The sequence below is a fragment of the Schistocerca piceifrons genome, chromosome 1, assembly GCF_021461385.2.
Source record: "Schistocerca piceifrons isolate TAMUIC-IGC-003096 chromosome 1, iqSchPice1.1, whole genome shotgun sequence".
Taxonomy (NCBI): domain Eukaryota; kingdom Metazoa; phylum Arthropoda; class Insecta; order Orthoptera; family Acrididae; genus Schistocerca; species Schistocerca piceifrons.
Genome location: NC_060138.1, coordinates 1,218,633,175 through 1,218,648,662, shown reverse-complemented (window position 1 = coordinate 1,218,648,662; position 15,488 = coordinate 1,218,633,175). Strand labels below are relative to the sequence as shown.

The following is a 15,488-nucleotide window of genomic DNA, read 5'->3' as shown; positions in this document are numbered from 1 at the left end:
GAAGAAGTAAAAACTTTGAGGTTTGCCGATGACATTGTAATTCTGTCAGAGACAGCAAAGGACTTGGAAGAGCAGTTGAACGGAATGGACAGTGTCTTGAAAGGAGGATATAAGATGAACATCAACAAAAGCAAAATGAGGATAATGGAATGTAGTCAAATTAAATCATGTGATGCTGAGGGTATTAGATTAGGAAATGAGACACTTAAAGTAGTAAAGGAGTTTTGCTATTTAGGGAGTAAAATAACTGATGATGGTCGAAGTAGAGAGGATATAAAATGTAGACTGGCATTGGCAAGGAAATCGTTTCTGAAGAAGAGAAATTTGTTAACATCGAGTATAGATTTAAGTGTCAGGAAGTCGTTTCTGAAAGTTTGGAAGTAGTCGGCTCAAATCCTGATGGTGAAAAAAAATTACATCTGCTGTATTTGGCCAGCAAGGGGAGAAGATGTGGTGGCATGCAGTTTGTGATTGCGAGACACTGTGCCATTGCACTTAGTTGGAGTCCAGACCTCTCACTGAGTGAGGGGATGTGACATTGCTGATGATAATCCATCCAATAGAGGCAGACACTAGGCTCAGCAGCCCCTTGGTGCTATTCAAGGAGAGTAGGCTGTATGCCGTCACTGGGTTTTACTCCATCTTCCTCCTATCATCATCTTACAGCACAAATATGTTTTTAATTTTCTTTATTTGGCACTGGTCATTTTACATGAAATGTGCTTTGTCATGTGTAGGTAACAGTAGTGTAGTCAAATTAAAGGATACAGCTACAATCTTAAATACTGAAATCAATATTATTAATATTAAGTGAAAGAGCACAATTACAATGCTATATATTAAAATTTACAGTCATATAAAAAAGAAATGTTTGGTGACAGAAACTAGACATTAAAGTATAGCACTTTTGAATTGTAATTACCTGTAACTCTTACAGGGGCTATATGGGACCTGGAGGTATCCATGAAAATGGCCAGTTTGAGGACTGTGTCGGTGGTGCAGTAGGCTACATAGACCGTCTAGTACTGGGTGTAGATCACCTGTACCAGCATCCCACTGCTCAGGCTGTTTATGGTTCTGGACCATTTGATCCAGAAGGATTAGTTGGTAAGTGTTCTCAGGTCATCCACTGTATATCCTGATCAAACTGCAGCTGGAGAAAACATATAAAAGTTGAGAAAATGTGCAAGCTTTCAGGACCAGAGGCTCCTTTTTCTGGGAAAAGGACTAAAGGGTTAGTAGGAGGAATAGAGGAATGAAAGGAAAGGACTGGCAAGGTTTAGGGAATGGTGAGAGTCATGAAAAAGTTGCCCAGAACCCAGGATCAGGGGAGACATACTGGAAGGGATGAAAAGGAAAGACTGTGTCTCCTCTGGCCTGGGGTTCTGGGCGACTTTCCCATAACTCTCCCCATTTTCTAACCCTTGCTAGTCCTTTTTCTTCATCCCTCTCCCTTCATCTTCAACTTTTTGCCAGAAGAAGGAGCCACTGGCTCTGAAAACTTGCACATTTCCTTAACTTTTATATGTGTTTTCTCCTGCCGTCACTTGGTGACTGTATTTTTTATCCATTCAGTTACATAATATTTTCAGAAATTGATTATTTTCATTGATATATAAGCCACTGTATGTCCTGAAGTGCAGAACATGTATGTTAAAGAAAAATCATGGATGAAAGAAGAAATGACAGGTATGAAGAGACACTAGATGCTTAGGCACAAAGTATTCATTCTGTAGAAAAATACAGGTATGTGTTGTTTGGGATCTTGTTTTAACCCCTGTGCTTTCATGTGTAGGCCACCCATGGTGCAGTACTGTTATGTTGGTGGGCTATATGCCAAGACATAGCAGTCTCTGTTCACCAGGTTTGTCAAGTTGTGAATTTCCATCGCTACTTTAATTACGCTCTTCCGCTATGAAGACATTGACATGAGAGTTTTGGTATTGGCAATTGCAAATGCGCCACATTAAAATGGCAATGAAGTTGAACTGCATATGACTTGATTTCATATTTCTCAACAGCACAGATCCCAAACAAAACAAATTTTCAGTATTATTTAATTATTTTTGGTGCACAGAAAACACATAATTTTTATATAGTATAAACTGCCAGTATATGGACAGAGACAGACAATTTTAATGGATTTTCACACTCAGTTTCCCATGTAATCATGATTTACTTAGCTCCATGATCAAAGAAAGTCTTTTAAAAACATATTTTATCACATTTGCATCTTCACTATGGATATGTGGAAATTCTACCAGAGGTAAACAAACCTCCTGCACAGTTTTAGCATAAAGGAATTTATCTTTCACATGGGGGTTACAGTGCAGATCAATCAGTTCCATCTGCACATGCACAGGCTTCTTTCAACTAAAACAGCAAACAGTCTAAAGACAGATGTGAGACTGGCAGTGTACTCAGAGCGTTTGGAATGCTACCTTTGTAATTCTTTGAGGGCCACAATTAATTATTCAAACCTCACATCTTCTCTAACACCAGTGAGCTTATGGAAATTGATTGTTTTTTGTCACAATTGCCCCTTCCACAACGAAATTTTCTTTTTAAATGCATTGACATCAAATCAGAAATAAGTTGTATCTCACCTCACAATGTCTTACTGTGGGTGGTGTGTGATCAAGTTCACTTAAAATGTGAGGCCTGCAATCCATTCCAGATGTTCTAATTTTTGTTCCTGCTCTTCTTTTTCCTTCATAAGTTCGAAAATAGTGGTTTTTAAATCAAAAAATCATTCCAGGCATGTCCCTTGACTTAACCAATATACTTTGCAACAATGTATAAACCTTTCATACTCTTTGTTCTATTCCGTCTTAAACTGTTATGACTAAAACTGCAATAAGGCGTGCAACTTCAGAAAATTTGCTGATAATACTACCAACTTCATCATGTGATCAATCCCTGCAAATTTAGCACAAAGTGCTTCTTGATGTACAGAAGAATGAGTCCCATCTGATGATCATAATATTTTGCTCTTTCATCATCAACTAAATCTTTAAATTCTTTCTATATTATGAGAAGGAAAGTTGCTACTCACCATATAATGGAGATGCTGAGTCCCAGATAGGCATAACAAAAAGACTTTCACAATTAAAGCTTTCAGCTCTTGATGTGCGCACACAAATACACACACACACACACACACACACACACACACACACACACACACACTAATGCAAACACAACTCACACACACAACTGCACACAGTGTGGTTTCAGTTGCCTGAGACTGCAGTCGTGTGTGTGAGTTACATTTGTGTGTGTGTGTGTGTGTGTGTGTGTGTTGGCACTTGCATGCTTGGGTGTGCGCATGCACATGTGCGTATGCGTGTCTATTGTTGATGAAGGCTAATGGCTGAAAACTTTAATTGTGAAAGTCTTTTTGTTGTGCTTATCTGCGACTCAGCATCTCCACTATATGGTGAGTAACAACTTTCCTTCACATGATATTGTTCCATTACCTCCTGGATTTTTCGTTGTTTGATTTAATTCTTTCTGCGTGATGTTATAATGCCATTCCATAGCAGATTTGCAGTACCCTTCAGTTATGCGACTGCATAATAGAAACTGAGAATTCTGATCCTTCTCTTTTGTCATTCCTGTTCACTATTAAAGGCTTGTAAAGACAGGTTACTAGACTGCCTGGACCTGTGAACTTCGTTTATACCAGGAAAAAATATCAAAGGTTAAACAGCACTGACACTGCGATTCTACCGAACCGAAGAAAGTCATGCTGATGAAACAATGGTGCACTACAATGTTAAATGAAACGTCATGATGTACCAAGTACTAGCAAGGAGGACTGAGTAAAGCTGAGACAGGCTGAGCCTTGGCCTGCACAAGGCCCATGCATCTTTCTTGTGTGCAGTTTGGATGCTGTGGCTGACCCTGGGCTAGAGGTTAAATTAATAATTGGTTTCTTTTACAGCACCCCTGACTCACATAATGCAGTTGCTGATAGGCTAAAGGAAAACTTGAGTCTCATTTCAAATACAATGTATATATATGGAGGCTGAAGTGGTGGATGAAAATTTGTACTAAGGCTGGGATTCGAACCTTGGTCTCCTACTCTCTAGGCAGATGCACTAACCACTATGTCACCCCAACAAAGTGGCTTTGCACAACTGCACAGACTATACTAGCACTACTCCCTCCTCAATCCAAATTCCCATTCACGTCAGCCCACTTGGTATTCCCCTAAACTCAAACAGAATTGCACAGGCTCTCCAACACTATTGGAACAGTACTTCAGGGGATCCTGCCTCAAACCCAGGCATAGGTGCCATGGCATAAATTTTTGTTTATTGCTCGAGCCTGTATATATACTTAATAGACGTTTGAGACTTGTAAAGGTCTCTGGCACTTCATAGCTTCATTTCGATAGGTATCACACCCATACAATTATGGTTGGTGGTGACTTCCAATCAATTACTACAAACTGTGACCATTCTGACAGTAAATCACAAATCCAGTCACACAACTGAGATGATACTCCACAGACAAGAAATTTTAGAATACTGATCAAGTGTGTGGAATCCATAACAAACAGGACTAATAGGGAGTACTGAATTTATACAAAGAAGGGCAATATGAATGGGTCACATGTTTGACCCATATTAGAGCATCATTGACATGCTGATAAACCTGAATATGCAGATTCTGGAAAATACATGCCTACTATCCCATGAAATTCTAGTTACTAAGTTTCAAGAACCATTATTAACCCTTTAACTATGGTTGATTTCTGTGGAAGTCCACTTAATTGGCCCTATTGTGGAATTGCTGTAGAAGTTGGCTGGGAAACAGATGTTCCCTCCAGTGGACTGCTTTAGCAGTCCAGCCTACTCCGCGTGTTTACCATTTTGCTGTGTTAAAGTGTTACTGAAAGAATGTCCCTGGCACTATCTAGAAGGCTTACTGTAACATTTAGTGGCATTTACTACCTCCTGATGTCTCAGGAATTCACTTTGCATTGTGTCACAGCCAAAGGATTTTGGACTATCAGTTAGCAGTGCGGTTTGAGCAGAGACACTTTTGTTGTCGATATACACAATCTGTATTGCCTCTTTCCTTGGCTGTAGATGTTTCATTTTGTGCAACGTTCCTTTTTTGAATATGAGTAAACTATTTTACTCAGCCAAAAAACTTTGAAGTTACTATTAGGCAATTATTTCAAAGTCAGCAGTCAAAGTGAATCTGACAATGATTCAGTACTACGCTTTGACACAACAGCACCCTTCTGCAGACCATTTGATGGTTTCAGATAAACTGACATCTTCAAGTACATTGGTGTTTTCTGGCCCTTCAACAGTACCAGGCGTAGGAATATCTGATGACTCATCAGGAGATGAGGAGAATGAGAAAGAAGGAATCAAGCCTTTGCATACAAAACAGAAACTGCTATGGACAATCTAACATCACGAGATCTCTCTGGACTGAACAGTATAGTTGACACAACAAGTTTTGTTAGCTTGTTTTCCCTGTTTGTAAGTGAAGAAATTGTGGCTTATATTTGTGACAAAACAAATAGGTATTTTACTCAATGTCTGAACATCTGACTGACAGAATGAAGAAAGAGTGGAAATATGTGGCACTAAATACATTTTTTATTTTTGTAACTAAGTCTCTAATTACGACAAGAGTAAAAAATTGTCTTTTTCAGAGTACTGATCAAAACATTCACTTCTGAAACCTCCAATTTTTTCACTACTTCTTTCATGGGATACATATTTGTCTATTCTAGATTTTTATACATCAATGATAATACTGCGTATACAACAGACTACTTGTTCAAACTTCATTCTAGTTTGGGCCACTTTTGTATTATTTTCAAAAAGCATTTATTTCCATTTGAAAACTGTTGCATGGATGAATTACTCCTTCTGTTCAGAGAGAGAGAGAGAGAGAGAGAGAGAGAGAGAGAGAGAGAGAGAGAGAGACTAAAAGTAAAGCAATACATCTCAGCAAAGCAAAATTGTTTTGCAATAAAAATGATTTTGATTTATGATGTTCAAACAAATAATATTTTGGACTTCACTGTCTACTGCCAAAGTCACACAGATGTCACAAAACACTCTCGGGGTGTCTGGAGATGTCATTGCAAATCTAATTCAGCATATTTGCAGAAGGAGAATACATTGTTTAGAGATAATTGGTACACAAGCCCAGCACTCTTCCATTGGCTGTATGAGCAGCCAAGTAATGCATGTGGTATGGTACAGCCCAACAGAAAAGATATGCTAAAATGGCAGAGAAATTGTAAAAGGGAGAACTGACATTCAGGTCTGTTGCAGGGCTAATGTTGCCAATGAAATGGTGTGACAGAAGGGATGTTCACATGCTGTCAAATTTTCATTCAGCAGACATGCAAGAGACATCTAAAAAGGACTGCACAACAGGTGCAAAATGTTCAAAACCTTCTGTTGTAATTGATTATAACAAGTCAATGGGAAGCATTGAATGGAGTGATATGATCATGAAAACAATGAAAAGTGTCAATAAGAGCACAGAAAGGTAGCAAAAATTTTTCTTTTGCCTGAATGACATGAGGTTGTTCAACACATTTTGTCTGTACAAACTGTCATCTGGTAAGCGGCCATAAGTGAATTCCCAACTGGGCTTGATTCAAGAAGTACTACAAAAATAAAAGATAAACAAAAGGAGTCCAAGTGGGGGTGGCAGCCAAATTGATGTCCCATGAAGGCTGACTGCAGGACTTCATCTTCCAGGTCAACTACAAAAGTATGCAACATGTTTTACTTTTAAGTAAAAATACAACAAACGAAAGCAGACAAGAATTTTCTGTAAAGTACACAAGCAGATACTATATGAATTTCCCTGTTTTGCTGTGTATCATGAAGTGAAAAACATATCCTCTTGTCCTGATAAGTAAGTTAACATTGGCGTCTAAATATTGTGTCTGTATTATTGTGTGAACAGTAAACATTGTGTGTATTTCCGTGTTCTCAAATAATATGTAATTTTGCGAACAATGTGTATAAAATGATTGCAGAGACTGAGTTTGTTTCCACTGTGCCAATTCATAAATAGTGTAAATAATATATGTGTTGTTTGTCTGAAATGAAAAAAAGGTAAGTTCACATCTCCAAGTGGTGAGATGTCTTATGCAGCATTTTGTACAATGTGAAAAATGTGTTACCTGATGCTGATGATAGATCACTGATAATAAATCGTCTATTCCTTAATGTGATTGTTGATAGTTTTCAAGTAGAATGCATGAAAGTAAGTACAACAATTATATTTATTTTCGGGGTATGATTGGTTTCACAACAGAACTATGTGTCACTTCAGTAACATTTTTTTATCTTTTTACTGCACCAGTGTGGTTGCAAAAGAAAAAAAAAACCTTTGTGTGCTATAATAAATGAGCGTTTACAATGGTGAGCAGGAAATATAAGTATAATGTGTCACCAACATAAAATACCAAACAACTTGCAAATAATTAATACATCAGGGATTATGAGACGAATGGAGAAACTGAGAGAAGCTGACCTCGGGGAATATCAGTTTGGATTCCGTAGAAATGTTGGAATACATGAGTCAATACTGACTCTATGACTTATCTTAGAAGAAAGATTAAGGAAAGGAAAACCTGTGTTTCTAGCATTTGTAGACTTAGAGAAAGCTTTTGACAATGTTGATTGGAATACTCTCTTTCAAATTCTGAAGGTGGCAGGGGTAAAATACAGGGAGCGAAAGACTATTTACAATTTGTACAGAAAGCAGATGGCAGTTATAAGGGTCGAGGGGTATGAAAGGGAAGCAGTGGTTGGGAAGGGAGTGAGACAGGGTTGTAGCCTTTCCCCGATGTTATTAAATCTGTATATTGAGCAAGCAGTAAAGGAAACAAAATAAAAGTTTGGATTAAGTATTAAAATCCATGGAGAAGAAATAAAAACTTTGAGGTTTGCTGATGACATTGTAATTCTGTCAGAGACAGCAAAGGACTTGGAAGAGCAGTTGAACGGAATGGTCAGTGTCTTGAAAGGAGGGTATAAGATGAACATCAACAAAAGCAAAATGAGGATAATGGAATGTAGTCGAATTAAGTCGGGTGATGCTGAGGTAATTAGATTAGGAAATGAGACACTTAAAGTAGTAAAGGAGTTTTGCTATTTGGGGAGCAAAATAACTGATGATGGTCGAAGTGGAGAGGATATAAAATGTCGACTGGCAATGGCAGGGAAAAGCATTTCTGAAGAAGAAAAATTTGTTACCATCGAGTATAGATTTAAATGTCAGGAAGTCATTTCTGAAAGTATTTGTATGGAGTGTAGCCATGTATGGAAGTGAAACTTGAATGATAAATAGTGTAGAAAAGAAGAGAATAGAAGCTTTTGAAATGTGGTGCTACAGAAGAATGCTGGAGATTAGATGGGTAGATCACATAACTAATGAGGAGGTATTGAACAGAATTGGGGAGGAGAGGAGCTTGTGGCACAACTTGACTAGAGGAAGGGATCGGTTGGTACAACATGTTCTGAGACATCGAGGGACCACCAATTGAGTATTGGAGGGCAGCGTGGAGGGTAAAAATCGAAGAGGGAGACCAAGAGATGAATACACTAAACAGATTCAGAAGGATGTAGGTTGCAGTAAGTACTGGGAGATGAAGAAGCTTGCACAGGATAGAGTAGCATGGAGAGCTGCATCAAACCAGTCTCAGGACTGAAGACCACAACAACAACAACAACAACAACTGGAAAAATCAAATTGGGTTGCACATGGCCTCAAACTGGTCATTCAGGGGGACCAAGCAGCCAACTGTACGTCCCATCCACAGTGTCGCCCACTACGCTATCAGCGTCCATTGTTAAGGGGTTAATTGAGGAAGTTAGGAATGTATTACAAACATATTGCTCCTGTAGGGAGCATGAAGGTAAGATTAAGGTAATTATAATGCACATAGAGATCTTCAAGCAGTCATTTTTGCTGCACTCTGTACATGAATGGAATGAGAAGTATCTCTTATATGTGGTACAATGGGAAGTGCACTCTGCCATGCACTTCATGGTGGTTTGCAGATTTGAATGTGAATGTTTTGGCAGCCACTATTTGCCACTTAACCTTGATCGTGTATTGAAGGAAGTGCAGTATCTAACCATTAATAAATTTTCCTGACTTTCTCTTTTATTAAAGGTACTGACACAGAACGAAATCAGTACAAAAAATTTATCTTGACAATTCCTTCCACTCCATAGATCAATTTCTGAGTAATGCTAGACCCTAAATTTAAATAGAAATTAAGATCAGTGTAAGTGTATGTGTTTAGCACATCCACATTTGACAGAAAATATATTTGCAGATCAACTGACTTGTTACCCATTATAGGAAAATGTCATCAATATGAACATGGAACATACAGACAACTAAATTGAACTAAACTACCACTTACCATCTTTTGAAAGCACTGAGCAGCAGCAATGCACACAGAAATGTGACGAGTCCTGTAGTTTTTTTTATTTATCAGTTGGTGGATTACATATAAATTGTAAGGGATGATACAGATAAGTTGTTCACCTCAGACATCTGATGAACTATTTAATTCTGTTTTCACTCGGGGGAATTATAAGAAAGATCTTGCTAAACACTGTGAAAGGGGTAGACTGCTACTCACCAAATAGAGGAGACGTTGGGAGCAGGTAGACACATTGAAGAAAAACTGCTAATTATTATCAGCTATCTTCCCCCACCCTTACTGTGTATGCCTCCTCCTCCCTGTCCCACTACCCACCCCAACCGAGATTGTTGTACACCTAAGACACAGCCAGGCCTATGTGCCAGGAGATGACAGTGACCATGTGTGAGTGTGACTGATGCTTGTGTGGACTTGTGTGTGTGTGTTTTATTTACATCTCCTTCCAATGGCCTAGCATAATTGAATACACTGGTTCTCATCAGACCACCAAAGCTACACAATGTCAACTGCAACAAGTACTGTACAAACTAACTGGGAAACCACTTAATGTTGGTTGCCTTCCCTTTGCCTTTAGGAAAAAAGGAGGTCAGGCGATGGCATAAAGTTTCTGATTACCAGTCTTTGTGTCACTGACCTGTATTAAATTCCAAATCTCTCCACAGTGACTCATGGAATGAGGCTATGTGACACTGATGATGACAATCTGTCCATTGGATGGTGACGTTAAGGTCAGCAGTCCCCTTTAGCTATTCAAGAGGAATAAGTTATATGCTGGCACTGGCTTTCACCCACTCCCTTCTCTCATCATCATCATCATCATCATCATCATCATCATCATCATCATACAACACAAACATGACATCACACCATACATATGCCCCTTACAGTCACATACACTTATCAGAATAATTTAAACACTTAACTCTCACACTTTGTGAAGGAAAGGTGGCAGTGAGGGAAACTTTCCATTTAAGTAACAGAACCTGTCCTTCAGTGCTTCACAGCCAATTGTGCCTTACAACTTTACTTTATCTACATCTCACAATCTCACAAAGGACTTGGTGTAATGGCTGATAATATTTAGCAGTTGTAGCAAAGCAAGTGTGACCCATTCCCATTTTGTTTTGTTATTTGCCTCCTTAAATAGTTTTTATTGGTTTCTTAATTATTAATAGTGTTAGTGCAAGATGTGGCATAGCATAAAGTTGTCATTCTGTAATTCTGAGTTTAAGACCAGGCCCAGCTTTGCTAAATTACATTGGTCAGAATAATTTCCTAATTAATTTGAACTATTTCAGGTAAGTAGTTTTGCTAAAGTTCAGTTCAGTTAACTGTGGTGTCACCGCCAGACACCACACTTGCTAGGTGGTAGCCTTTAAATCGGCCGCGGTCCGTTAGTATACGTCAGACCCGTGTGTCGCCACTGTCAGTGATTGCAGACCGAGCGCCGCCACACGGCAGGTCTAGAGAGACTTCCTAGCACTCGCCCCAGTTGTACAGCCGACTTTGCTAGAGATGGTTCACTGACAAATTACGCTCTCATTTGCTGAGACGATAGTTAGCATAGCCTTCAGCTACGTCATTTGCTACAACCTAGCAAAGTGCCATTATCATTTGCTATTTATCTTGTGATGCATGTACCGTCAGACCGATGTTCACCAATTATGAATTAAAGTTAAGTATTCCAGAAGTTACGTAATTATATTTACTATACTCAATTCCCTTAACTGTTCCAGACCTCACGCCAGCCTGCGTGAGCTTAATGCGTGCCTTTCGGCTACCAATCATAGTGGCTTGGCTGTCTTGCCAAGTCACAACATTAACTAACGGTAATTATTTCCTATTCCAGGCACAGTGTTGACAAGTAAACAGATGAATCACTGTATTGCCGATGAAGTTGAAAAAATAGCCCATAGAAATCCTTAAAGTATTCATGTAGCTAATTTCCAAAATATGGTAGGAATATCAGCATTTAATTATTTTCTGGATGATTAACAGTTTTATGTATGGTTTGTTTGTTAATAATAGCTGTTTTTGCACTTTCATCATCAAGAAGACTTATTTCAGTTGGAACTCTAATTGTAACATAAAGTTCAAACCAAAGCCAAATTTTTCTGCACTATTCAATTAGTTTGAGGGGTAAAATTCTAAATGTAAACTATCACAGTTACATATTTAGCAATGTGAAACTTTAGTAGCCGTTTTTTCAAAGCTGTATAAGCACTGTGCCTGAACCCATTTTTAGCTCAGTTTGTTCCAAGATTCTGAGCATGGAATCCTTGTCAGTCAGAACTCTAAAAATGTAGTAGTGCAATGACATGTTGTTGTGAATAAGAAGGCAGACAATTAGATAGGGCAGTTAACAATGATTGCTGGTTGACTTTAATACATAAATGCCACATGTATCAGTCATCTGAGTGAGACTGTTCCTAGTCGGTTAGGTTATACTGCACAGTGTCTATTACTGTGTAATTAGAAAGTGCAGTTTGTGCATACCTCATAAATGAGACTTAATTATGTAATTAAGACACAGACTGGCCATAACTAGTTCAGTGAGGAGGTCTCCCACTTATGGAAATAAAACCTGTGAAACAAAATGTGTGTGTCAGCTACACTATTGGATGTAAATAGTGCTGTACCCATCGATATTTATGGCCAGTTTTTTGCTGTGATTGCTGCTACCGAGGAACTACGAGCTGATTTATGACCAGGTATATCACACAGTCTTTATTTCAGTGTTCCTGTCTGCCACTCAACACCTCCTGTATGTGATGAGTAACAATATGTATTGTTGTTGTGGTTCTCGGTCTGAAGACTGGTTTGATACAGTTCTCCATACTACTCTATCCTGTGCAAGCCTCTTCACCTCTGAATAACTAGTGCAATCTACATTTTGTTGAACTGCTTACTTCATTCATCTTTGGTCTCCCGTTAAAATTTTTATGCCCCACACTTCCCTCCGATACAGAACTCTTGACTTCTTGGTGTTTCAGAATGTGAAATATCAACTGATTCCTTCTTTTAGTCATATTACGCCACAAATTTCTTTTCTCTCCAACCACTTCTTTTCAGTATTTCCTCATTACCCATCTAATCTTAACATTATTCTGTAGCTTGCAATTTCAGAAGCTTCTGTTCTTTTCTTGTGTGAACTGCTTATGTTCCACTTCTGTCCAAAGCTACAAATGCCTTCACAAAAGACTTCCAAACACTTAAATTTGTATTCAGTGTTAACAAATTTCTCTTCATCAGAAACGCTTTCCATACTGTTGCCACTCCACATTTTATATCCTCCCAACATCAGTCATCATCAGTAATTTTACTGCCCAAATAACAAAACTCATCTATTACCTTTAGTGTCTCACTTCCTAATCTAATTTCCCCAGAACTGCCTGACGTAATTTGACTATGTTCTATTAACCTTGTTTTGTAAAATCATCTATTGAGAAATTGCATCTACATCTACATCTATACTCTGTAAACCACCATGAGGTGCATGGCAGAGAGAATCCTGCTCTGAAAAACCCTTGTGTGCACCAATGCACAGTCAGCTACCTGAGTAGCACTCTCTGGTGTGTAGCACACATCTCAGCCATTTTGGGGGACCCTACAGTTCCCAACTCTATGGTACAAGTCCAGGAAGTCACAGACTAGCTCATCACAGAAGTCTGGCTCAGTCCTTCCACTCAACTAAGAACCAAAGGGCCATGGTCATTTCTGGGGACAATACTGCAGAGTGTGAGATTTGTTGAAACTCCATGTGCAGGGCTAATCTTCTTAACCTTCTCTGCCAAGCCCTGGAATGACCCAAATATGAGGTCATAACCAGATTACAGGCATCATTTTTCCAATACACACCACAATCTGTAGTTGGTTGCACTCTGTTCCCTCAGTGGCTTCTGGAATAGCCTGTTTAACATGTTGAATGAGGGCCCCAGGCATACATACTGAGTGCACCTGGTGTCATTTCCTGTCTCTTGCTGCCATTTGAACTGCCAATGATTAATAGGCCCTACACTTTTGTGTTTGTCTCCTTTCGACACCAGACAAAACAGGTTTCACCAAAACAGGTGAAGTGAATCCCACTTCCTCAGTTTCTGTGAAAGACAGCATCTCAAATTTGCTGATTAGGGGGTTCGGTACAACACCCTGAGTCCTTGAGGTACCTTTGGTACCAGTATCACAGGTACATGACTCTCAGGAGTTCTTCCAACACTTGGGTTCGCAGTAGCCACCAATTGTTTGACAGTAGTCACTGCGATTTCCAGCTGCACATGAATGTCAACCAACTCATCCCATGTTTGAGAACAGCATTCACAGTGGGGTTGCATTTCGGCTGGTGCAATGTGTTACAAGGCAGTGAACAAATAAATATAAATTAAGCCCATTGATTATCTTTTAATCTGTTGAGCTAAAAAGTGGCTAATTCCCTACAAGAATTTAACAGATACACAAAAGAAGATTCCTATTATGGCAACACAAAAACTTGTGGTAAAAACTACTAGTTTACTAAAATGTTTTTGAGGTTAATTATAGTTGTTAGAAAACTCAAAAACAGAGCTAATTTATGATAAATTCAGATAATATAAGGGAAAACTAGATGTAACACAATATGTTAGTTATAATATCTGCAACAGTGACTAAATCACAAATGCTCATTTACGACAACTTGCCCATGGATTATGCAAAGGACTGTGGTAGGTTCCAAAAATTCTCAGAAATGCATTTTTAATCAATAGAAAATACAACGTGAGAAAGCAAAATTAACTTTTCTGCCACATTTAAAGATTATCAGAAATCAGTCTACCAAAGCAACATTTCAACTATGTTTGGAAAAACAGAAGCAAGAACAGTTTGTTTTGGGAAGTCCAAGATGATTTAGGAGTGTTAAATATAACACTGCAATACTAAGAAGAGAAGAGGATTTGGAGCAGAGATACGAGACATTAATTTAAAAAAAATTGAATTGAAAGAATATAGTAGGGTTCTCCATTCCTTGTGAAGGTATTTTGAAAGAAAAGTCTGATTTTTTATGGCTCTTTCTACCTTCAGTGCCAATTTTTATTATAAATACAGCTATTAAAAAAAGAATTTTAATATCTCAGAAGTTTTTAATTGGATTCAAATGGTTCAAATGGCTCTAAGCACTATGGGACTTAACATCTGAGGTCATCAGTCCCCTAGACTTAGAACTACTTAAACCTAACTAACCTAAAGACATCACACACATCCATGCCTGAGGCAGGATTCGAACCTTCAACCGTAGCAGCAGTGTGGTTCTGGACTGAAGCGCCTAGAACCGCTCATCCATAGTGGCCAGCCTTTTAATTAGAATGTTGACTGTGGAAACAGGAACTCACGACTTGCTGCTCACAATATATACTGAAAAAAAAGAAACATAGAACCTTTACCCTTCACTTAATATTTTTAGAGGAGACCACTATATAATCTTTTATAGAAATATTTAAAAGTGCTGTCTTCTTTGTTCGTTGCAGGCTGTATCACTAGTATTTTTCAAGTCATCCTTGGAGTCCAAGCTGGAACAACACTAATACTCTTCTGGGAATGGAAGTCAAGGATTCTTCGATGGCTTTCTTGGGGTACTATATGTGGAATAATTGGAGCAATATTATGCTTGGCCAGCAAAGAAGATGGCTGGATACCCGTGAACAAGAATCTGTGGTAAGCAATTATGGAAAGTGTATCTTAATCACAAAGTAATTTCCTCATTTTATATGGAAATAAGACACAAAGTTAAATACTTGAATAAATAGATTGTGTGTGTGTGTGTGTGTGTGTGTGTGTGTGTGTGTGTGTGTGTGTGTGGTTTTTTTTCTGATGTGGCTTGCTGACATAGATGACATATGCTAATACGAAGCATTATTTTTCTCATTTACTGTGTGATGAAATGTGTATACTTAGTTACATAAAATAAGATGCACAAATGAAGCTGATAATGAGGATAACATTCACTTTAATCTTATATTCAGATAAGGAATCCAATTCACAGATTTCTTGAACAGAGAGGGAG

At 38.4% G+C, this 15,488-nt stretch overlaps 1 protein-coding gene across 1 annotated transcript in view; it reads left to right on the top strand.

The window, feature by feature from the left end:
- LOC124802771 (heparan-alpha-glucosaminide N-acetyltransferase-like) overlaps positions 1 to 15,488 on the top strand; it is a 314,616-nt gene that overhangs the window by 285,601 nt on the left and 13,527 nt on the right. Inside the window, exons 11-12 of the mRNA XM_047263768.1 lie at positions 938 to 1,107; positions 14,953 to 15,139. Of these exons, the coding sequence (XP_047119724.1) occupies positions 938 to 1,107; positions 14,953 to 15,139 (357 nt within the window). The remainder of the gene's footprint in view (positions 1 to 937; positions 1,108 to 14,952; positions 15,140 to 15,488) is intronic.